At 42.9% G+C, this 22,041-nt stretch overlaps 2 protein-coding genes across 3 annotated transcripts; both read left to right on the top strand.

Moving 5' to 3' along the window:
• Positions 1-14: 14 nt before the first annotated feature.
• LOC129168216 (arfaptin-1-like) lies at positions 15-6,437 on the top strand. Of its 2 annotated transcripts, none has more exons than XM_054753227.1 (9): positions 15-159; positions 970-1,054; positions 1,380-1,451; positions 1,562-1,661; positions 2,688-2,791; positions 2,861-3,082; positions 3,155-3,312; positions 3,509-3,683; positions 3,750-6,437. In XM_054753227.1, exons 2-9 carry the CDS (start codon positions 992-994, stop codon positions 3,903-3,905), a joined length of 1,050 nt encoding a protein of 349 aa, XP_054609202.1. In that variant the 5' UTR covers positions 15-159; positions 970-991; the 3' UTR covers positions 3,906-6,437. The 2 variants fall into 2 exon arrangements, with proteins under 2 accessions (XP_054609202.1, XP_054609201.1); XM_054753226.1 differs by having other exon boundaries at positions 148-294; positions 3,750-6,433.
• A 1,142-nt stretch (positions 6,438-7,579) lies between these two features.
• On the top strand, positions 7,580-21,514 carry LOC129168483 (FH2 domain-containing protein 1-like). The gene is made up of 14 exons (XM_054753803.1): positions 7,580-8,012; positions 11,875-12,243; positions 16,297-16,455; positions 16,537-16,598; positions 17,708-17,810; positions 18,129-18,214; positions 18,281-18,381; positions 18,500-18,570; positions 18,639-18,746; positions 18,811-18,881; positions 18,948-19,065; positions 19,149-19,313; positions 19,384-19,479; positions 19,548-21,514. The coding sequence occupies exons 2-14, from the start codon at positions 12,010-12,012 to the stop codon at positions 21,348-21,350; spliced, it is 3,177 nt and encodes a 1,058-aa protein (XP_054609778.1). The 5' UTR covers positions 7,580-8,012; positions 11,875-12,009; the 3' UTR covers positions 21,351-21,514.
• The last annotated feature ends 527 nt before the right edge of the window (positions 21,515-22,041 follow it).

Below are 22,041 nucleotides of genomic sequence, written 5' to 3'. Positions count from 1 at the left end.
AAATCATATTACGTTAGACCTTTATGATGCTATGTGTTAAGTTTTCCAGGTACGCTTGCATTGATCACCGACACGTTGTGACGCGTAAAATGTCATGGAGATGTTACCGCCCACTCGGGCAACGCTTGGATACAAAAGAAGCACCTACAGGAAGACAAGGTGTGGAAATACTTCCGTATGTGTTTGACGATTTATGTGCTTGAACTTTCTTTTCATTTGTTAGTTTTAAATATGTCAAGTTGAACGAAAAAAGCCATAAAGGGAGAAAGGGGAGTTTTTACTTTCCGGAGCAGGGTGAGTGTTTATTGTGTTTACCTGAGACGTAAGAGAACGTTGTTCTTCCTGCTTAACTAAATCTATCTATTTACAGTACTATTATATTAAGCTTTACCAACGTTTCACGATACAGTAGACACTTTTATAGTTCATTATTGTTATTTTTAAAAATTTAATAGAAGTTTTCTTGTGTACAACATATTTTGCCTAGAGCTGCACCTTTATAAATGACTGTTTTTTAAGTACAAGTTTATCTTTCGTTTAGTAAGCAGAAGTCAAAGTCATTGTTAATCTTGGTTATTTAGAGGAAGTATGCATATACAAATACGTTTTGAAACTGAGCAGTTGACTTTGTCAAATAAAAAAGAGACGGTGTGTACTTTGCACTCGATTGTAATGACTTTATGTGTTATCGATGAAGTGAGATGTGACCTTCCATCTGCTTGCACGTTATTTTAAATATTTAATATCTTCATGAACACAAGCGAACTTACAACTTACGATGGAGATATCTGATGTGCTGAAATTTAAATATAGGTATTTTACTGGTCACGTCACTTTACAACTATCTGGTGATGACTGTCGTAGTACCATATGTAATCACCAGGTGGCGACAAAACGTAGCAACCACCTTAAGTCTCAGTTGACTGTAAACAATCATAACAAACCATCCTCTGGCCTTTTTCTCTGCAGGTTTCTACAGTAAAAGAACAGCATGATGATGATGGAAATGATTGAGCCACCACCAGGTGTCGCCAGGATATCAGAGGAGAACATGGTGAATAGAAAAAATAGTTTTGTTTTTTTTAGTACTACTTAACTGACCTCTTCAAAGATGAAGCATGTGATCCAATTTGCTATCACTTTGAGTCAGTTAAATTATTGCAGCCCCCCCAGGGTCTAGTCACCTTTGACCTTGCCCTTCACAACAAAGAGCCATTATCTCTGCGCCCTTTTGATCTGGTTTCTGATTGACTTCTGTAAGCTGTGGTTTCCATGGCGATCCATGCAACACGTCTGACAACCTCACTGTTTAATTACTGCTGTTATGCTGCATTCACAACCTATAGAAAATCGAATTGTTTCTTTTTGCGTTTTTACAGGAAGTGAACAGCAACTGCAACCACAACGCCAGTGATGACATCACTTCCTGTCCAGCTGAAGCCACAGCAAAGGTCACTATGGAAACAGACAAGATCTGCCTGACAACCTCAGTGTTAATTAGTGCTTTTTTGCTGCATTCACAGCCTATAGAAAATCTAATTGTTTCTTTTTGTTTTTACAGGAAGTGAACAGCAACTGCAACCACAACAACGGCGATGACATCACTTCCTGTCCAGCTGACGCCACAGCCAAGGTCACCATGGAAACAGAGAAGAGCTGCGGTAAACTTGTTGTATGATTTAACAATTAATTTAGTTTGTTAAAGGTCCCATATTGTACTATTGCTTGATGCTGTAATTTAGACAGTTTAAAAGTGCTTTTATTAAACCTTACTGGGAACACGCCATTTTGTGTGTCTGTAGCTTTAATGCTAATGGGTGTTTGTCTGCGGTTAGCATGTTGGCCACACAGTCAGGAGAACGGGAAGATCTGGGTTAGAATCTCCATTGGAGTTTGCATGTTCTCCCCGTGCGTGGGTTTTCTCCAGGTACTCCGTTTTCCTCCCACATTCCAAAAACATGCATTTTAGGTTAATTGGTGACTCTTAAAATTGTCCATAGGTATGAATGTGAGTATGAATGACTGTTTGTCTATATGTGTCCTGCGATTGGCTGGCAACCAGTCCAGGGTGTAAACCGCCTCTCGCCCAAAGTCAGCTGGGATAGGCTCCAGCATACCCGCGACCCTAGTGAGGATAAGCGGCATAGAAGATGGATGGATGGATGGATGGATGGATGGATGGATGGTTGGATGGTTGGTTGTTTGTCTGTCTCTGACAGAGTGTGTGGCTCACAAAAAGTGTTATTGTACACTTTATCCACTTTTTACATTTACACTGTAACTCTGCACTTGTCCAACGTAATAGTTACTGTATAACACATACAAGAACGTAACATTAAGGAGTGGGACAGGATGACCCAAACATGAGCAACACTAGCATGACTGTGGGAGAGCAGCAGTGCTAACATTTCAGTCTTATTTTAAAAGCTATGTAATAAAGAAAAACAAAATGATCAAACTTATCACACACCACATCTATAGCTGGGTAACTGATATTTGGCAGATTTTGTTTTAAGATGGGTAGTGAAGCCTTTTTTTTTTTTCATACAAAGTGGCCGGGCTCATATAGGTCGGGACAGGGCATAGGTGGTATCATGTCTAGGAAGGACAGGCTCCAGGGACATATTACTGTTAGAACAAAAAGATATTTTTGTAATATGATTAATAGCATCATCATGACCTTACAGCAACACCACAGAAGAGCAAGACTGTGATTGTCTACGGCCACAACAAGAAGGCGGCCAGTGAAAAGCTGCAGATGGTCCGCAGGTGGAGTCTCAACACTTACAAGGTCTGGCACCTTTCTCACAATGTTGATAATCAATGAGTCACATGATTAATAAGATATCTTTGCTCGCAGCGCACCAGGCAGGCTCTATCAGAGAAACTGGGCCGGGGATCTCACACAGTAGACCTTGACCTGAAGCCCCGCTTGGAGCTGCTTAAAGATGACCGCCAGCGCTATGATCATGTCACCAAGTTGGCGCAGACACTGGCCAATCAGCTGGCTCAGCTGACCGCCACCCAGAAGACGCTGGGGGACGCCTTTGCGGAAATCAGCCTCAAAACACCCTCGCTATATGTGAGTCCACTGGCCGGTTTTTAATGAGGCTAACATCTGGAGCCAAATGCTGTTCTCCACTTTCGCCACAAGGTGGAGTTTGGCATCAATGCAGAGGCTCAGAAGTTTCTGTCCAAGGATGGCGAGACTCTGGTGGCGGCCTTCAACTCCTTCACATCTGACATGAACACGCTGGTCAACAAGACCATTGAGGACACCATGGTCAATGTCAAGCAGTATGAGGCCGTCAGGTGGGTGAAGCCCTTCACAGACACTTTCTGTTTCCTGTCTTGAATGTGAATGTTGGATGGATGGGCATGATGTAGATGCTGTGAAATGTAGTTAATTGTAGTTTGACATACTTAAGGCACACACACACAAATATAAGTGTTGTGTATTTGCCATAGTTAACTATAAATCTAGTTTTTGTTGTTTGCTCACCCACAGGATTCAGTACGACGCGTACCGAGTGGACCTGGAGGAGCTCAACATGGGTCGACGTGACGCCACTACCCTTCCCAAACTGGAGCAGGCTCAGAAAGACTTCCAGAGCCAGAGGGGGAGCTATGAGCAGATCAGGGATGATCTGGCTGTCAAGCTTAAGTTGCTGGAAGAAAACAAGGTGGAGTGTCGGCCATATTTGAATTGAATTTGATTGAGAAGCAACAAAGTGTGTTTATGTGTACAGGTGAAAGTGTTGCACAACAACTTGTGGCTGCTCCACAGCGCCGTGGCCGCTCACGCTTCATCATGTGACAAATTCCTTCAGCAAAACATACAGCAGGCCGGCGAGCACCTCAACAACCCCAGCATGGACACCCCCTCTTGGCTGGAGAACTCCTGACACGCTGTTTGGGATGGTGAGTCCACGGTTAGTTAGGTGGCATGGAATGTTTATTTATAGCGGACTGAATTTACAGTACATGTTGTTGAAAGTTCTACCAAAGTGAATTAGACAAATGGAAGCTGTAATCACGGTACCAGAGGGAAGTGTAGCACCATAAATGCTCCAATTATGGCTGGGTTGTTTGTTGACCCAAAGTGCAAAAAGGGATGAAGCATTGATTGGAAGCAGGCAATAATCTGCGAGAGGCTGATAGACAATTCATTTTGTATAAAAAGATGATGTTTGGTTTTTTTTGCTTCAATAATCATTTAGAGTACATGAGAAAGGGGGGAAAAATTGCTCTCTTTGACCACATGGGCATTTATGAACATGTTTACTGCACAACACAGCAGCAACTGAACCAATATTGTAATTGTGGTAAGGAGCAAACTGCTCAACCAGCATTAATACCGCTGATGAGTTCATTGCAAACAGTACGGCAAGTGTAACACACATGACTTTCACACCATCAGCTGGGTAGCAACATTTTAAAGCATATAGGTAGTCGTAGTAGTAGTACTAGTAGTAGTAGTAGTAGTAGTAGATAAAGCTTAAGGATGCTGCTCACTCATGATAGTTGAAATGAAGCTACTGACATCTTGTGGAGTTAATTTTTAAAAACTACATCAGGTTGCCTACAGCCACAGCTCATAATGCCAAGGTTTTTTTTTAACCTAATTAGAGACTACAGCAGTTATCTGCTTTTGTAGACCACGCACCCGATGATTAATTGAATAGATGTGTTAATTGGAGCATTTACCGTGTTGTTATGATTATTATGGAGGTTTTATGGGCTCACATGGTAACGATATTAATAATATTTAGCCAAAAAGGGGTTTGTCTGCATTTAAATAAGGTTTATGTTTGCATCCCCTCACTCCTTTGAGCCTCACAGGGGTCTCCAATAATCTTCTTCATTGTGGAGAGTCTTTGTGTGCAATAATGTCCCAAACAAGACCTTTTAATGCCACCTTTTAAGGGAATATCCAACATTCCAACTTGAAATTATGACCAAAACAATTACCGTATGTATGCTTTTTTTTTTTTTTTAACTGCATGGACCAATTGCTCTACGTTTGTTTGTTGTTTATGTTTTCCCTTTTTACACTGCAGCTAAGAATATATACTATATGTTTGACTTTTTAAGGATTTGTTTAAATATATACAGTATTTTGATGTAATGATTTCTTGTGAGCGGAGTAAGGTGACAATTAGAGAGACTGACCGTCAATTATTGTCAAACATTTCAGAGGTTTAGTCACACCCTCTCAGGCTGGTTACTCTTAACTTGTGAACAATTTGAATTTGTTTCTTTGGGAATGATGAGTGGGTTTTGTTTTTGTTTGTATCCTTTAAAACATTAAAGCATGACTAAACATAGTAATATTCTACTACTCTTTAGAAGTAGTTAGGAAGGACCACAAATTGACTGCCTATTTGTGCTTGTGTCTTGGCTTGTGGTGCTTCCAAATTAAAGCAATTACTTGCCAGGCAACACACATACACACACACACACACACACACACACACACAAAACTTGGATTTGTTTGTTGTTGATGTTTGTCCCAGTGGCATACCTGTCAATGCTTTTCACAGGGACACTACCATGTTTTGCCTTTCTTTCCCACATTAGAATAGTTTACTGTACTTAAATATTAATGAAGGGAAAAAAAAAACTCTGGTCCTGCTGGAGCAGCATATTGTAGCTTCCAGTGGCTGGCAACACTCAGGCGGCATCGGCATCCTACATCCTGTCTACCATCAGGCCTTCAAAATAAAGATGCACGTCAGTAAAACAACACGGTTGCACCACAGTATGCAGAAGGGTCTTTAAACCAAACTTAACAGAAAAAGCTCCGCCTTGATAAACTGTAATACAGGGTTCGTCAAGTCATCGATCGCGAGCTACTGGTTGATCTCTGACACTTTGCCGGTCGATCACGAGAATATTAAGAAAAATATATATTATTATATCAGTACTGACCAACAGGCATTCATTTTTACCACTGAACATGCCTGTATGCCTCGCCACCCTCCAGACACGCAACTCGCAATCTCCAGCCAGGAACGCAGTCCCCAAAACCCGACCTGAGGTATCAGTGCAAGTACACCGGATTGCCTCGCAAGCGTGCAGCGGTTAAGCGAGGGGGAGAGAGAGTGAGTGACAGAGCCCAGCAATGTGCCTTTGCACACATTATTGCACATCAATATGGCTCAAAATCTGCCTTTGCTACCTCAAAATTAAGGCACAAATATAACTCCATAGACGTTTATCTCCAAAAAAATCTTTGAGCTCCGGCTCGTTAGGGCTGCATTGACCAGTCTCTCTCTCCTCACCATCGCTTGCCCATGACACTGAGCCAACAAGTTTTGTAGTTTGCTCATAGGACCCACACCACAAGCCCGACCCTGATGAAGAACCACAAAAAAAGGCTGAAATTTTGACACCAACACCAAATCACACAAAGCTTTGTATTTAAAGGCAAAGCTATTATCACTTTTTACTTTGCTTTCTACAAAGTACATACACTCCTGATCAAAATCTTAAGACTTCAGTTTAATTGTTGTTTTCAATAAATTACTTTTTCAAAGTGCTTTTTGTCTCACTCCCCCCCTCTTGCTTTTGCATATTGTAGCTCTACTTAAAACCTCATTAAGATCCAAATGTGCAAAATGGTAATTCTAGCAATTTTTCAACTGGTTTTAAGATTTTGATCAGGAGTATATATCCTGGTTGGGGGGGTTAGATCTAGCGCAGGTTCACGGCCAAGACCAGGGATCTTGGTCTCAAAAAGGTTGGTTACCACTGCTGTAATAAATAGATAAATCATTTTTCCATTACTGTTGATGTGTATGCACAGAAAAACTAAAACGGTGCGGCAGTTGTTCATCACATGTATAAATGGCAAAAAAAAATGTTTTAAATTTATTTACTCATACGAAGTGCAAATCAAGCATTTATCCAAAACAAGTAAATAAATTAGAGCATTTTTTACAATTGAGAGTTCAGTAAACAGTGCCTTGCTGCCATGAAAACATACCAAAATGTGATATTTTCTGAACTGAAACAGAATAAATTTTACTTTATTTCAATATGCAAATTAGTTAGAAAATAACTTTTAATTTGCTATGTCACGCTTTTGGTACCCCTTTCAGGAGAATGACACAGGCAGAGGGGTGGTCTGCCTGAGAAATGGACCTCTTATTATAATTAGTAGTAGTAGTAGTAGTATTAAACTTACCTACAGAATTAATCAGGAAAAAAGTAAAATTTGTGCATTTAACTCTTTTTGAATTGTACTTTTTGTTTATCTGAGGAGTTGAATCAGAAAAATTGGGCTAGCTTTGATTTTCTTTCACCTCTCATCCAGGCGTCATTCAACTCCTTGGATGTACCATGTACTGAAAACCTTTACATACACTTTTTGTTCAAATATTTGTTAAATTTGTGGATAAAACTATTGTTCCTGAGCATAAAGCGGGATATAATGCTTGAAACACTTTGGAAAATTAGCGCCCTCTAGCCAGCCGCGTGATTGTTGCAAACGGCCCCTTTAAATATAATCTTTCATACTGGACGCTTGTCATTGGGGTGTGATGGTGGGTCCCGCAGCCAAACCAGTTGAGAACCACTGGACTAGAGTAAAGACCAGCCAATTAAAGATCAGATATGACCGGCTGGACACTTTTTAAAATGTCCAAATCTTGCAATTAAATGTAATTTTTGCAAAGTGTGTTTTAGTGTATGTACGTTAGGGTGGCCAGTTGCAAGCTCAGGGTGGGGCTCGCTCGTCCTAGTCTTATCTTTGCCACACACACACAACGTGCGCACGTATAAAAGAGTTAATTTGGTAAACCCGTTTTACATCCAAGTGTGTGCGTGGCTCCTTTCTACCTGAGCGCTCACGCATGCGGAGTAGTCTCAACCCTGCTGCCGCTGCTGCACCAGCCGGGAGGATGCACTGAAGAGCTGCTGAGTCCTCCGCGTTTTGCTGTGAAATTCAACGCTTTTTCAACGGAGTTCTTTGCGGAACGCTCCACGCCCGTGGAACCAGTCACAGCGTGGTGAGTTGTCATGTTAATTTAACTGCATGTTTTGTGGGTGTGGGTCCGTGTGGGTTTCTAGCGGCTGTTTCCTCCTTTTTTAGCGCGTCTCAGCAAGCCGCAGTGAGTTCACTTGGCGGATTTAGGCTGGTGAACGCAGACACCAGACAGCGTTCACATTTTGACATTTTCTTCCAACTCGCTCACATACGCCCGTTTAATGACAATCATGTAAGAACACACAATAGGGGCTATACCTCCACCAAACATCGGCTATGTTTATCAGACAATCTGCCGATATGTACAGTATTATTGATTTCTGCAAATAATGAGCACATACATAAGAGTCGAGAGATGTGTTTATTCTTGCTGCTGCACTTGTTAGCTGTCTGTCACGTTTATTGTTGCCCTGGGCTATGCTAATATTTGTCACTCTCTAAGGCTATTCGTGCGCACTCATAACCATTTTGTTTCTTTGTAAGTCAACTCTCAGTACAGTGTTTTTTTATGCAACATTGTAGATGTATATGTCTTCTTTAAACTGACATAACTTGGTCAGTTTTTAATGTCTTCAAAAGCGCACCAAGTGTCTTTAGTGCATTTTCCAGTTTGAAAAAATCAGTATAAAAGAAAATCAAGGATGCCTGGTCTTGACCTTCTGCTTTCTCTGAGAGAATACAGTTAAATTAGACACGTTGCTATCCATGCAATAAGTTGTTGCCGTGTCGTTTTCCATTCATGAATGAAATTGCGTCCATCTAAAAATATATTTATGTTAGGGGCATGTTCTGGAAAGATATCTGTCCTTGTTGCCATTGTAACCTGCAGAGACGAGAGCATCCTGACTTGAAAGGCCAGCTCTGTCACAACACATTTCATGCTAAAATTGTGTGTTGCATTTACTGTTGTTGGGGTTTAATGTTGTTGCCATGGCGACAGGTTCACCTATTGTATTTCTGCAAATGTGCTTATTCCATTTTTTTTATATATATATAATAATAATAATAATAATAATATGGTAGAAGAAGTCTGTAGCAGACAACCTGACATTGACTTTGTCAGCCTGTCTTGACTAATTTTTTCAGCAAATCATCTGCAGCCTCACAAGTGTGACGCTTGGAAGGTGTTAATAATGTTAACAACTATCGCCCCACCCCCATGTGTTGCTTTTAACACATTGTCACATGTTTTTTTTTGTTTAGTTTTTTAGTTGTCAGGATTAGTACATATAATATGCCAAGGGTGGGGCCCTAACTCTTCTACTTTTGAGCAGCTGCACACAAAGGATGAAAATTTGTCAAGCCATTTGTAGGTTGCGAGATACTTTATTGATGCAGAGGGAAATTCAAGTGCATGCACACCTACTGTCTGTGCTTTTTTTTGTCTGACGAATACACCACATGGTGGCGCTCTTATTAAACCCTCCATCCATCCGTTTTCTATGCCGCTTATTCTCATTAGGGTCGCGGGCGTATGCTGGGGCCTATCCCAGCTGACTTCGGCCGAGAGGTGGGGTACACCCTGGACTAATTCTTATTAAACCCAATAAGTCATATCGATTTGAAATTTCTCACACAGCTCAATGTGTTGGACAAAACACCTATTGTAACTTTAGATTTTTTTTTTCCAATCGAAACAAAATTTGGTACAAATCTTTAGGTGTCTGACAAGCACACGTATTTAAGTTTGAGCAAAATTGGTCGAAAAAATGGCCACCATCAAGCAAAATGTTTTAGCAACCTAGGAACTAATTTCCCACAAGTCATTGGCCCTTTGTCTAATGATTATAAAGCTTTGAGAATATTTGTATTGCACAGCATGTTGAGCACAACCCATAGGGGGCGCCACAAATCATGGGGTGTTGTAATTTAGTGTGTTGAGTTAGGATAATGTGGCATTACAGTATAATCTTATCAAATAACTATATATTTAGCCTTAACACTTCCACATGATTTTTCATCTTGCCACATGACGTGAGTCAGCCTTCATACGTGTGTCTCCAAGGTGTGTGTATGTGTGTAAGGTCAAATGAATTTGTAGTGTCAATATTTGCCCGTTTCCAAAGAGTTGTGCGAGCGCTGAATTGAAAAGCAGAACTGAGGTATCACCTTGACGTTCCAGCTTGGTGTTAAGTTCCCGGTGTGAATGCAAGGAGTGGACGGCATGTTCTGTCGTACCAGAACAATCCTGTTTAAGCTCTTAATGTGCTCATTGTATACTCCTTCCTCGTCCAGCAGACTCCACTTGCCTGGTTCACATCTCTGGTCTACATGCTCAGGCCTCATGTGCAGACCGCCATCAATACGAGATATTGTAATACAATACAATACAAGGTCCAATCCACTGTTGGGTTCTCTGCATCCAGGTCAGTGCTGACTTTTGGGAATGCAGAGCAAAGGATGATAATTAGGTCAGCAGAGAGGCGCTAACAAGTGTATACATCTCTTGTACTCGCACGGCAGTTCAGAAAAACCACTAGAGGTTCTCAATGAGTAGATTTGGATAATTTATGTGAAGATCTGCAAGGAAATACTTTGATGTTGATAAGTCATTGCAGCCACATGCTCTCCAAGTTTTATTTTCTTGTTTTAGGTGTAAAAGCAAAATGTTGCACTAAAAAAATGTAATTGAATTGGAGGCCGCTCTTGAGCCAGGGGCCCATCTACAGTATTTTTACGTTTGAATTGAATGATGTCATCTGGTCTTCAAATTGGCTCCTGTCACTTTCGTTTATTTTGACAACCAATCAGGAGGAGGCCATTGTATGGCCTACAAACACACACACTGGCCCTGATTTTGCCGTCAGCCAAGTAAACAAACCGTCATTGTTTATAAGTCGGTCTGTTACCAGGGTGATCGGAAGCATGCCGGTCGGTTGCCATGGCAGTGAATGGCAACGCCAACCCTGACGTCTATAGAACACACGTTTTCTCCTCCTCACTAATTGCCCATACAAAACCCTATTGGCAATTTTGACAATCAAACCTATTTTGTAGTTTTTCAGGACTTTGTTTAAAAACTTGGGAACACTTTGCATAGTTTACAAAATGACATGTTTCTGTGCATTTAGCTCAATAAAATCATGAAATTATTACTATTTTTAAGGATTTGGTTTACAGAATGACAAGATACAGTATGAGTTTACTGATACATCAGAAGCAAAGCAGCTCAAAAGGCGCAATTTTTTGAATGGAGTTTTGATCTGATTGGACAAAACCTGGTTGATCAAACACACACACATTCCTCTTTAATTAGTCACAGTAAGTATAGATCTTTGTCAACATGCTTCCGGAACGTCACAATGGGGAATGTCCTTGCGCGTGTGTATGAAGGACTTGTCAGTGGAAAGAGAAAATAAGAAAATGAAACAAATATGAGAAAAGACGACTGCTTCAATGATTTTTTGCTCATATGACACCAACCTGCTGAGGGTGTTGGTGGTGTGAGCGTGTAAATGATGTGAGGAGGATGAAGAAAGATGTTTGCATGTGCTGACAAAACAAGCTAGGCAGGTTTCAGGGACACACAAACGCATGCGCACACAGACACACACGTGCACGCTCTAAAGTAAATGCTACACTTTTATGTAAGCTTGCAAATGATGCTAGTTAATATGTCGCACACACACAGTGAACGTCCACCTGCCAAGTGGATTTTTCCAAGTCATTTCTTTCTGTGTCATAATGTAAATAAATATGTTCCTATTCAATCTCTGATGTTATACATGAATTGCAGCAAGTTTAATGGGAATTAAGATTAAATAACAACCAGCCTAGAGAACCTCTTTGACAAATGTCAGCTTTTAATTGATAATCTTGGACTGGCAGCAAAGCATGATGGGAAGTGGAATGTAATGATTTATTCTTTCCTTTATTCAACCCAGATGGTGTGATGTGTTCCTAAAGCTATGACTTGTCATCACGTCCCTGTCGGGCCCTCCCCTTCCCATGCCTGCCCATCGCCTTGGTGACTTTGTCGCCCTACCCCACTTGCCACTCTCGTTCAGTCCGCTGCTGGGATGCACGTGATGGACAGCGTCTCGCCAGCCAATGACAGCGAGGCGTTCTCCATTCTGGAGGACAGAACAAATATGAAGGGACCACCATTGCCACCGCCTCCGCCGCCACCACCACCACCACCTCCTCCTCCTCCTCCCCCTCCCCTGCTCCCTATGCGGGGAGACGCCACAGGAGGCCTGAGGAGCAAGAAGAGGGTTAGGAGCTTCTTCTGGAAAACCATCCCAGAGGAGCAGGTATGGATTTGTATGTCGTGGAGTTGAACGCAGCACAACATACAGTAGCTTACATTTCTGCAAGCATTTTTATTAAGAGTATACAGTCAAACCTGTCTTAGCGGCCACCTTTATAGAACGGCCACCTGCCTATAGCAGCCACTGAAAAATCCCCCGCAGCAAATTTACATGTTATAGACCCTGTGTATAGCAGTCACCTGTCCAACGTGGCCAGCAGCCACCCATTTTGTCTCCCTTGGTCAATATCTGACCGCATATAGCAGCCAAATTACCAACTCAAGTAGAAGCTTCATGCACGAAAAAGTTTGGTTTTTCAATCAATGAAGCCGTCGTGTGTAGACTTTAATTACTGAGTCCTAGCTCAGTCACAATCATTCACAAGATCCACACAAACTGTCAGTTGTTCCACATAAAAAAGCAGTCTTCTTTTGAGCTTGCTATTTCCTGGTCAAACATGTAACTTTAAGAGCATTTGCACCAAAACATTACCGTAAAGTAGGCTGGGAACAGGACGTGCTCCCAGCGACGCTACAATAAAAAAAAAAACCATATGCTAGCATGCATGCGGGAGCAAAACTGAGTTCGGTTGTATGTAATTGAAGTATTTTAGAATGTACTCACGTTATTTTTCATCAATCCTCATCCACAAATCCATCAAAGTCCTCATCTTCTGTATTCGACACAAAAAAAGCCGTCTTCTTTTCCATTCGCTACTAGTCTGTTAACTTGTCAGTGTTATTTAGCTCCGAAGCAAAGAAGGAAACTTCTCCTGTTGCTTCTGCCAACTTTATTTATTGAACGCGGCCACCAGACAGCAGCTTAGAACACACACACACACACACATCTCTCAGCATCGTCTCTCCTTCCTGCTTGCCCACAAGGCAAAGGTTAAACAAGCCCCACTACATAGCTGTCCAGCCAATGCCTGTAACAAGAGACACTGTTTATTTCCTGGTGTGCACTGGTCAATACTGTAATGCTGCTTGTTGTGGGGAAGGAGAGACTCACGTCGCCGATGCACTTTAATGGCTTTATTAACAGCGGAGAACACTGCAGGACTTTACATCCACGCCAACATAAACACACTTCCCAACTCTCTCCAAACTCACAGCTAGCACTGAGCCTAGCTCTCCTGCTCGGGACGCCTACTGTCACTTCCTGATGAACTAAAGCTGTAATGACACTCTGCCGTATAAAAAGTAAAATATTAAAAACAAGCGTAAGACATTACTCATTACATCAGTTATTATTAAGCCTCTAGCTTCCTTTTAGTAAGTAAAAACCTTGGCTATGATTGCACTACATTGTCATGTAGACCTACAAAGTACACTTGGAAGAACAAGAGGTGAATAAATGTATTGCAACTGATGTGAAACTGATGAGGGGTAGGATTAAATAAGCTTTGCTTCTTCCTACTCCTTTTTGGACATGCAAAATTGTGAATTGTACTATGTGATGTGCTACTGTTTGACTCATAAGCATGTTCAGGATTAAAACCATGAACCATGATAATAACAAGCCTAGTAGTGCTGTACAACTTTTATCCGCAGTCCGCAGTGCCCTCTACTGGTCAACATTACTATTATTATTTTTTTCCCTTTTTTTTCTTTTTTTTCCTCTACTGGTCAACATTCAAACTGGACGCCAACCTGTCTATAGAGGCCACCTGTCTATAGGACATTTTTGCAGACTCCCTCTAGTGGCCGCTATAGACAAGTTTGACTGTATCTTGCCATGGGAAAATACTGTAGAAATTATTTTCTGTCCTCCCCTCCCAAGGGACAGGAATTTTTTCAGTCCTCCTCCCTGCATTTAAATACTATTGTGAACCTGATAACAGTTATTTATTTATGTACAAACCGCTGTATGAGTTGCTGGCACCAGCATTCTGCATACATTCACCTGACACCATCAAACAAATTTAAATATTAATCAGTGACAACACAAGTGAACACAAAATGCAGTTTTTAAATTAAACTTTTTATTATTAAGGGAGAAAAAAATCCAAACCTACATGGCCCTGTGTGAAAAAGCCCCCTAAACCTAATAACTGGTTGGGCCACCCTTAGCAGCAACAACTGCAATCAAGCGTTTGCGATAATTTGCAAAGAGTCTCTTAGAGCGCCGTGGAGGAATTTTTCTCATCTTTGCTAAATTGTTGCATCAAGCGCCTTTTTAAGGTCATGCCACAGCATCTCAAAGGACAGGTCAGCACTTTGACTGGGCCACTCCAAAGTCTTCATTTTGTTTTCCTTCAGCCATTCAGAGGCGGACTTGCTGGTGTGTTGTGGATGATTGTCTGCTGTAGAACCCAAGTTCATTTCAGCTTGAGGTCACGAACAGATGGTCGGACATTCTCCTTCATGATTTTTTTGGTAGACAGCAAAATTCATGGTTCCAATTAATCACAGCAAGTCTTCCAGGTCCTTAAGCAGCAAAACAGCCACAGACCATCACACTACCACCACCCCACCACATTTTATTGTTGGTATGATGTTTTTTTTCTGAAATGCGTCATTACTTTTTCACACAGGGCCATGTAGGTTTGGATTTTTTTTTCTCCCTTAATAATAAAAAGTTGAATGTAAAAGCTGCATTTTGTGTTCAGTTGTGTTTTAATTTACTATCCACTGAAAGTGAGTCAAAACACAGCCATTATTATCTGAATAGCTGGCAACAGAAGTGAGCAGCCAGATAATTGTGTCTTGTCAACAGACAAGCATGGTGGTGGTAGAGTCATGGTCTGGGGCTGCATAACTACTGCAAATTTTCAACATATACTGTGACATTGCAAAGTAGAAACCGGGCCCTTTGGCAGTTTTCCAACATGATAAGGAGCCCTAACACACCTCCAAGATGACAAGGGCATTTGTGAGAAAGTGAAGGTGATGGTGTGGCCAAATATGTCTTCTTCATACTTGAACCCAATTGAGTACCTGTGGGGCATCCTCAAGCAGACGCTAGGAAGGTGGAGGAGCACAAGGTGTCTCATATCCACCAGCTTCACCACTGATGTCACCATGGATGAGTGGAAGAGGATTCCACTAACAATCTGTGCAGCTAAATATTCACACCAAGGGCACAATTCATTGTTATTTTTATGTTTCCCAGCTCCCTGGTGCCGGCAGCACCCAGACCAGACACTACCACCACCATCCTTGACTGTAGGACAAAACACAATTATCTTGCTACTCACTTGTGTTGCCAGTTATTTAGACAATAATGGCTGTGCTGACTCATTTTTAGTCTGTAGTAAACATATACTCCAAGCTGTACACTGACTACTCAAAAGTATATACACTAGGTCCCCAACTTACGAACACAATCGGTTCCAGACGACCGTTCGCAAGTCGATTTGTTCTTAAGTCGGAGAAAAGGTAATATTACCAATGATATATGTACTACATGTACGTGTATACATATACAGTATATGCGTATGTACAGGTATGTAAATATGAGTTTGGATGTAGTAGTAATATTAAACAAGGATAATTAATGAAAAAAACAATAACAAAAATGATATAATAATATGTAATGATAAATGTTATTTACCTTTGAAGAGGAGTGGTCGAGCATACGTCGTTGGTGGTAGTGGTGGAGGAAGAGTTATTGAAAAAAGTAAAAATCGTCATTGTTAGACTCTTCTAAAAGAGGTAGTGTTCTGTGGGTGGTGTAGAATTAAGCAGGCCTATTAAGTCTTCATAAACTTTAATCACACGCTCTGTTCGGGTTGTATCATACAACTCTTAGCCTTCTTCTCTCCTTTTCCTTGTCTTTCTCTCCTGTTGGTCCCATTAGCAGTGTCACAGTGCCCTCTACTGGTCAAGCATGTACAGTAGCAGTATAAAAACTGATGGAGCGACTACAAGGCAAAATAAAATAAAATATAGACCAGTCGGCTTGTGTTCGTATCCACGAATGTTCGCAAGTCGGATGTTCGTAAGTCGGGGACCTAGTGTGTAAGTTTTAATTTTTCAGATTTTTAAAAATGGTAGCTAAAATGTGAGGGCTCTACTCTTGTGCAATAATGTACGGTGTGTAACTTCCTGGCAGGTGAGGGGGAGGGCCAACCTGTGGACTCAGGAACGGGTGCAGCAGCAGTACCAGATTGACGCCCACACGGTGGAGGAGCTGTTTGGCCAATCAAACACTAGTACCATACCTTCCAGGGGACCATGGGTCCGCAGCTTGCTCCGGGAGACGAAGGATGAGGTAAGGTGAAGCTCGATGAAGATGTTTGTGATGATGTCGTGATGATGTGAGAGGTGAAAGTGTCCACCGGTCCACCTGCAGGTTTCCATTCTGGACAACAAGAGAGGCATGAATGTTGGCATCTTCCTCAAACAGTTCAAAAGGTAACACACCCAAGTGATCTCGTGATGTGTGGTGTTGGAGATTAAATTCTCTGCAACCTACTAAAGGTCAAAAGGACCACTTTAGAAAATTAATTAAGCCAATTTCACCTCCCGTTACGTGTTCATTTATCTCCAGTTATGAGAAGGAAAGAAGACTCACACACTGGTATTAGATTTACAAAATGTATTGAAAAATAAGTCAGATAGAATAATTTCACATTCTTCGGATATCCGGACGAGCTCCTGTGGCTTCCTGACCAGAAGGCGACAGAGTTGGTTTTGATCGCTAGTCCCCTCTGCCTTTTTACTATTGTTTTCCTCAGACCATTGGCACCAGTGTCTCCCAAGATAACTGTCTCCCGGATTCTTTGACGAAGCTTGTGTGACGCCAGCAGGTGTTAGTCGGAGCTTTCGTTGACTCGTTGACACTTTTCTACAAGGCCTACTTTGACAATGTTTTTGTACCCATATCTGGCTGCTGGTCCCGGCTGGTCTTCGCTGATTGTACACTATGTTTGAGCTCACACTAATTCTGTTTGACTTTTGACATACTTAAACAGTTGTTCATCTACTCAGTTAATTGTTTAATAAAGCATTATTTCTATAAACTACTTGTAATCACTCACTTTTATCGATTAATCTATTAATCGATAAAACAGTTATTTCTATAATGTACTGTACTGTATATTAGGCACTTTGGTAATAAATCAATCAATAAAACAGTTTCTCTAAAATCTACTTGTAATAAATATTTACTCACTCAGCTAACACGTTAATAAAACAATATTATCTTACAGTGGTCATGTGGCTGCTCACCCCCTTGCCAAGGTGTTGTGGTTAAAGCACATACAGACATGCTGATGTTATGCGCACTTTTAAAAGCTAAAGAAAAACTGCGCGGCGTGAAGTCTTACGCACTTTCTTGCATGACGGCTGTGTTTGTGTTGGCTGTGTTCAGTGCGTGTTTACTAAACACGGTGGCGCATGGCGGCGTGAAAGCGATGCTGTCATGTGAACACTGACATCACTTCTGCCTAGCTGCCTTCTAATGCCACACAGTCATGGCATTGATACATTTCCTGTTAATTCACAATTATGGTCTCTTTCAGATCCAATCAGGCCATCATCGACGACATTCGCCATGGCAACAGTAAGCCGTATGGGGTGGAGCCTCTGAGAGAGCTGCTGAAGCTGCTGCCCGAGACGGACGAGGTGACACACTTTCACACTGACAAACTTGTCATGATGAATGATTTGGACTTCATGACAAAGTAGAAAGAAAAAAGTAGCTCTCTATGACCACATGGTCATTTATTAACATTGCACAACAAAGCAGCCACAGAACCAATGCTGTAATAGCGCTAAGGAGCACACTGTTCAGCCAGCATTAATAGCGCCGATAAGTTCATTGTAAATAACAGTACAGCATGTGTAACATGCATAAGTTTCACCCTTTTAACAACATTTTAAAGCACATGCAGAGGTAGACACACTTATGCCAATTGTGTTGGCATGTTTTCTTCTGCCAAGGTGAGGAAAATGAAGGCGTACAGCGGCGATGTCTCCAAGCTCTCACTGGCTGATGCCTTCGTGTACCTGCTGATTCAGCTTCCCAGGTGAGCTACTGATCTTTGACCAATTGACACCCTCCTCAAGGGTCTGACTTGTTTCTGTCCTTGTAGTTACACGGCGCGTATCGAGTCCATGTTGTTGAAGGAGGAGTTTCCCAGCGCGTGTGAGGCCATGAGGAGCGACATTGGTGCACTTCGCTCAGCAACGAGAGGTTACACCCCCACATTATCATCATCATCACTACCTCTTCCCAGCATATTCACACACCCTTGCTATTTTTATCCACGTGTGAATGAAGCCCTCAACACGCTCCATCTTATCCCCTCCAGAGGTGCTGGGCTGCCAGGAGCTCCATGCCGTCCTCCACCTGGTGCTGCAGGCCGGGAACATCCTGAATGCCGTAAGTGAGAGCAAATGTAAGGTCAGAAAGTGCTGTGGCCCATGTGATTAAGTCCAGATGTCTTTCAGGGGGGCTATGGAGGCAACGCGGCGGGCTTCAAGCTGTCGTCCCTCTTGTCTCTGGCTGACACCAAAGCCAACAAACCGGGGATGAACCTGCTACACTTTGTGGCTCTGGTCAGTAACAACAACAAAACACACAACTGAGCTCCACTGGACTGATTTGAGCTCATCTTTTCAGGAAGCTCAGAAAAAAGATGAGAAACTGTTGGAGTTCCCGTTGAAGTTGAGTCACGTTCAGGCAGCATCCAGGTGAGAAACGGTACCCTCTTGTGGCTCTATTGTAAACTTCTTTATTAAAGGACTTATTTCATATAGGATCTCTGTGGAAACGCTGGATAGTGAACTGCAGTGGCTGACATCCCGCACACGCTCAGTGGAGGAAAGCGTCCAGAGGGACACGGAGCTCCTGCAGCAGCTGGACAGCTTCCTACAGGTACCGACTCCTGGAACCTAAGACCTGCACTTCAGCTCATTGTGTCACACACACGTTTGTTTTTTGTGCCTTTGTCATCTTAGCATGCAACGGGTTCTCTGTGCTCGCTGCGCACCGGCCAGCAGCTGCTGAGGAAAGAGGCTCGTGACATGATGGACTTCTTCTGCGAGGACAGTGAGACGTTCCGCCTGGACGACTGCTTCGGCATCCTCCACGGCTTCTGCTGCAAGTTCACCAATGCCGTCAAGGTAGCCTGCATGCCAGCGTTACCTACGTAGTGTACTTTTAATTTTAAGCTTTATTATTTGATCATTAAAGGACAACAAAGAGCGAGAAGCGAAGGAAGCAGCCCGACGCAATCGGTTACAAGTGCTGGAAGAGCAGAAGAGACATTCCTGGGCCGGCGGCGAGGAGGTAGCACCACACAAACATACACAAAAAGCTGAACAAGGGAACAAATGATTTCCCTGTGGGTGTTGCAGGTGGGCGGTGCCATCGGCGTGCACTGCAGCAGCGAGACTGACCTTTCGGCAGCCATATTGCGCCACGACAAAGCTAGCATGCTCCTGGAGCTCCTCTCACCAAAGTCCCGGCCATTCTCGAGCAGCTTGTACACTCCTCGGGGACGCGCAGGGAGCTTGCGGCGATCCCGACACTCGCCGTCCACCTCGCCATCGCTTGCCGCAGACCGTGAATTGAGTACGCTCCTCAGATTAGCCACTGAAAACCACCAGGTGTCTTCAGCGTCAAAGGTTCCTCCTCAGAATCCGCCCCTCAGACCGAAGGGCCTGACAGAAAGCCATCCTCATCACTACACAACACAACATGCCACAAACCTCAATGATCATCTGACGCATGTCAGCGCAACAATAAGCCAAGAGGCCGCTATGTCCGACTTGAACAACAACGGCAAAGATGACCTTAGTTCAGTCATTGGCGCCAAGTTGTCACTTTCAGAATGTCACGAGCACCAAACATCTTCAGCGGTTGATGTTGACAACGTCAGCACTGCTAACAACAACAACATGGCCGTGCTTTTAGAGAAGCGCTCTCTGGTTCCTGAGCTGAAGGCCTTCAACGAGGTCTCCGTCACTGCTGACCGCTGGGCAGACGACGTGTCGCACAGTAGCGCTCATCTCCACGGCGACCAGGAAGACGTCACCGTTACGGATGTGGAAGAGAATGCCGAAGACAAGGTTGTTGTGTGGTGCGTGACGGGTGTGTGCGAGGCGGCAGGCGAGCAAATGTACAAGCAAGGAGGAAACGACCCCTCCTCATCAGCCCCGGCCAAGCATACACCTGTAGAACGACAGCGTCCAACCAAGAGCAAGCCGGAACCCATAAGCAGCCAACCAGTGCCTTCCTCGCCACTCTGTGTCGACCCCACAACTGCTCCTGCGACATCCGATCTCACCACTTGTCAAGAAGCGGTCAGTAAAGAGGCAGAATCGCAGAGGTCTGCCAATCACAAGGCAGAAACAAAAACCCTCACCGGGTTGTCAATAGGTGACAAGCGCAAGAAGTCTGCATTTTGTCATGTGGGCAAGGAAGCAGCATCGACCAAACTGTCCACCAAGAGCCTTGTCGCTACCTCCAAAACCGGGATCAAATCTAGACATGTGCGCACCCTCAACAGCTCTGAGAACCAGAACATGAGGAGGGTGGTGCCCATTTCCAGGACCAGTAGAGGGACACCAGCCCTTCAAAAGCCCCCCGGAGAGAGGCCCTCCACTGACCCCTCATCCAGACGCTCCAGCCTCCACAAGGATTCAAAGGAACAAAACCTTTTCAATGCTCGGAATCAGGACTCGCAAAAAAAGCCGCTGGTCCAAAAGCCAGAAGAGAAGATATGCCGCTCCACATTGCGGGCTCTCGGGGGTTGGGCCAGCCTCAGTGCTCCTGCCACGCCTTTACACAAAGGCACCGCCCCCTCATTGAGCCCTGGTTTTGCTCGAAGCACCGCCTCTTCATCTTTCAGAAGGACACATGCCACCCTTCCTCGACCCGCTGTCCCCAAATCTGCTTCTCAGTCTGTCCCCCTATCCGGCCCTGCCTCCCCCCTCATTAGAACAACCTCCCTTAGAGTCACCACCACCTCCACCACATCCAGATCTGCTGACCAACCTCACCCATCATCCTCCTCCTCGTCTTCCACCTCTTCCGTGCTGAAGAAGACCCAGAGCATCAGAACACCTCACGACTCCTTCACTTCCCCTAATGGCCACAAACGGAATGGCAGCAGCAGTTCCAACAAAGACCCAGGACACCGGCCCATCTGGAGATAGCACATTTCCTTTAATTGGACTCTAGTTGGAGTAGACTGAATTTAAATTATAGCACAAAAAATGCTGTATATTTTATGTAGCTCATCTGGAAAATGAAGAAATATTATTTGTTTATATTTAAAAAGTGACACTATATAAACGCCTTGGTTCTTTTTTTAAATTGATTGATGTCTGTTTCTTCTAATTTCTTCTAATTCACTGCAGGAAAACGCTATGATTTTTTAAAAAAGCACTTAAGAAAATACAAATAAAAGTATTTGTAAATTTGTAAACTACATCAAATCTTATGTAAAGGGATATCAATTTTGGAAATATGGGCCATTATTTCATTTAAAAAATAATATACAGTCAGAAGTCCCACAGTTTTTGCATGTTTAATGCCAGCAACGATTTGTCCCACTTTATTTCGACGGTCCTTGTACGAACCATTAACTTTCTCCCGAGCTGCACAGAACTACTATTCTGTATTTTTACTCTTTTTCTTTCACCTCATATTTGGTCCCAAATACTGATGCTATGTGGGAATGCATGAAGGTAAGGTTTGATGACCTTATACAGTGCTGATGTGCTGATTTGTGCAGTGCCCCTCTCTGAAAAACAAACCCCAGGTTTGTATTCATTTAGTGATTTTAATTTGATGTTGTTCCAATCTTAGTTTTACACAATATGTAAAATATATGCATAATAATAT

This window comes from Dunckerocampus dactyliophorus, chromosome 15, assembly GCF_027744805.1.
Source record: "Dunckerocampus dactyliophorus isolate RoL2022-P2 chromosome 15, RoL_Ddac_1.1, whole genome shotgun sequence".
Classification (NCBI taxonomy): Eukaryota; Metazoa; Chordata; class Actinopteri; order Syngnathiformes; family Syngnathidae; genus Dunckerocampus; species Dunckerocampus dactyliophorus.
The sequence above is the reverse complement of the archived record's forward strand: the minus strand, read 5'-3'. Positions and strand labels throughout refer to the sequence as shown.

What these genes read in the sequence shown, in the direction of transcription:
- LOC129168216 (XM_054753227.1), top strand. Translation starts at nt 992, where the DNA reads ATGATGATGATGGAAATGATTGAGCCACCACCAGGTGTCGCCAGGATA. An exon ending in GGAAACAGAGAAGAGCTGCG is followed by an intron (nt 1,662 to 2,687) that starts GTAAACTTGTTG and finishes ATGACCTTACAG; the next exon opens with CAACACCACAGAAGAGCAAG. An exon ending in AGTTGCTGGAAGAAAACAAG is followed by an intron (nt 3,684 to 3,749) that starts GTGGAGTGTCGG and finishes TTATGTGTACAG; the next exon opens with GTGAAAGTGTTGCACAACAA.
- LOC129168483 (XM_054753803.1), top strand. Translation starts at nt 12,010, where the DNA reads ATGCACGTGATGGACAGCGTCTCGCCAGCCAATGACAGCGAGGCGTTC. An exon ending in CTGCTGATTCAGCTTCCCAG is followed by an intron (nt 18,215 to 18,280) that starts GTGAGCTACTGA and finishes CTGTCCTTGTAG; the next exon opens with TTACACGGCGCGTATCGAGT. An exon ending in AGTTCACCAATGCCGTCAAG is followed by an intron (nt 19,314 to 19,383) that starts GTAGCCTGCATG and finishes TGATCATTAAAG; the next exon opens with GACAACAAAGAGCGAGAAGC.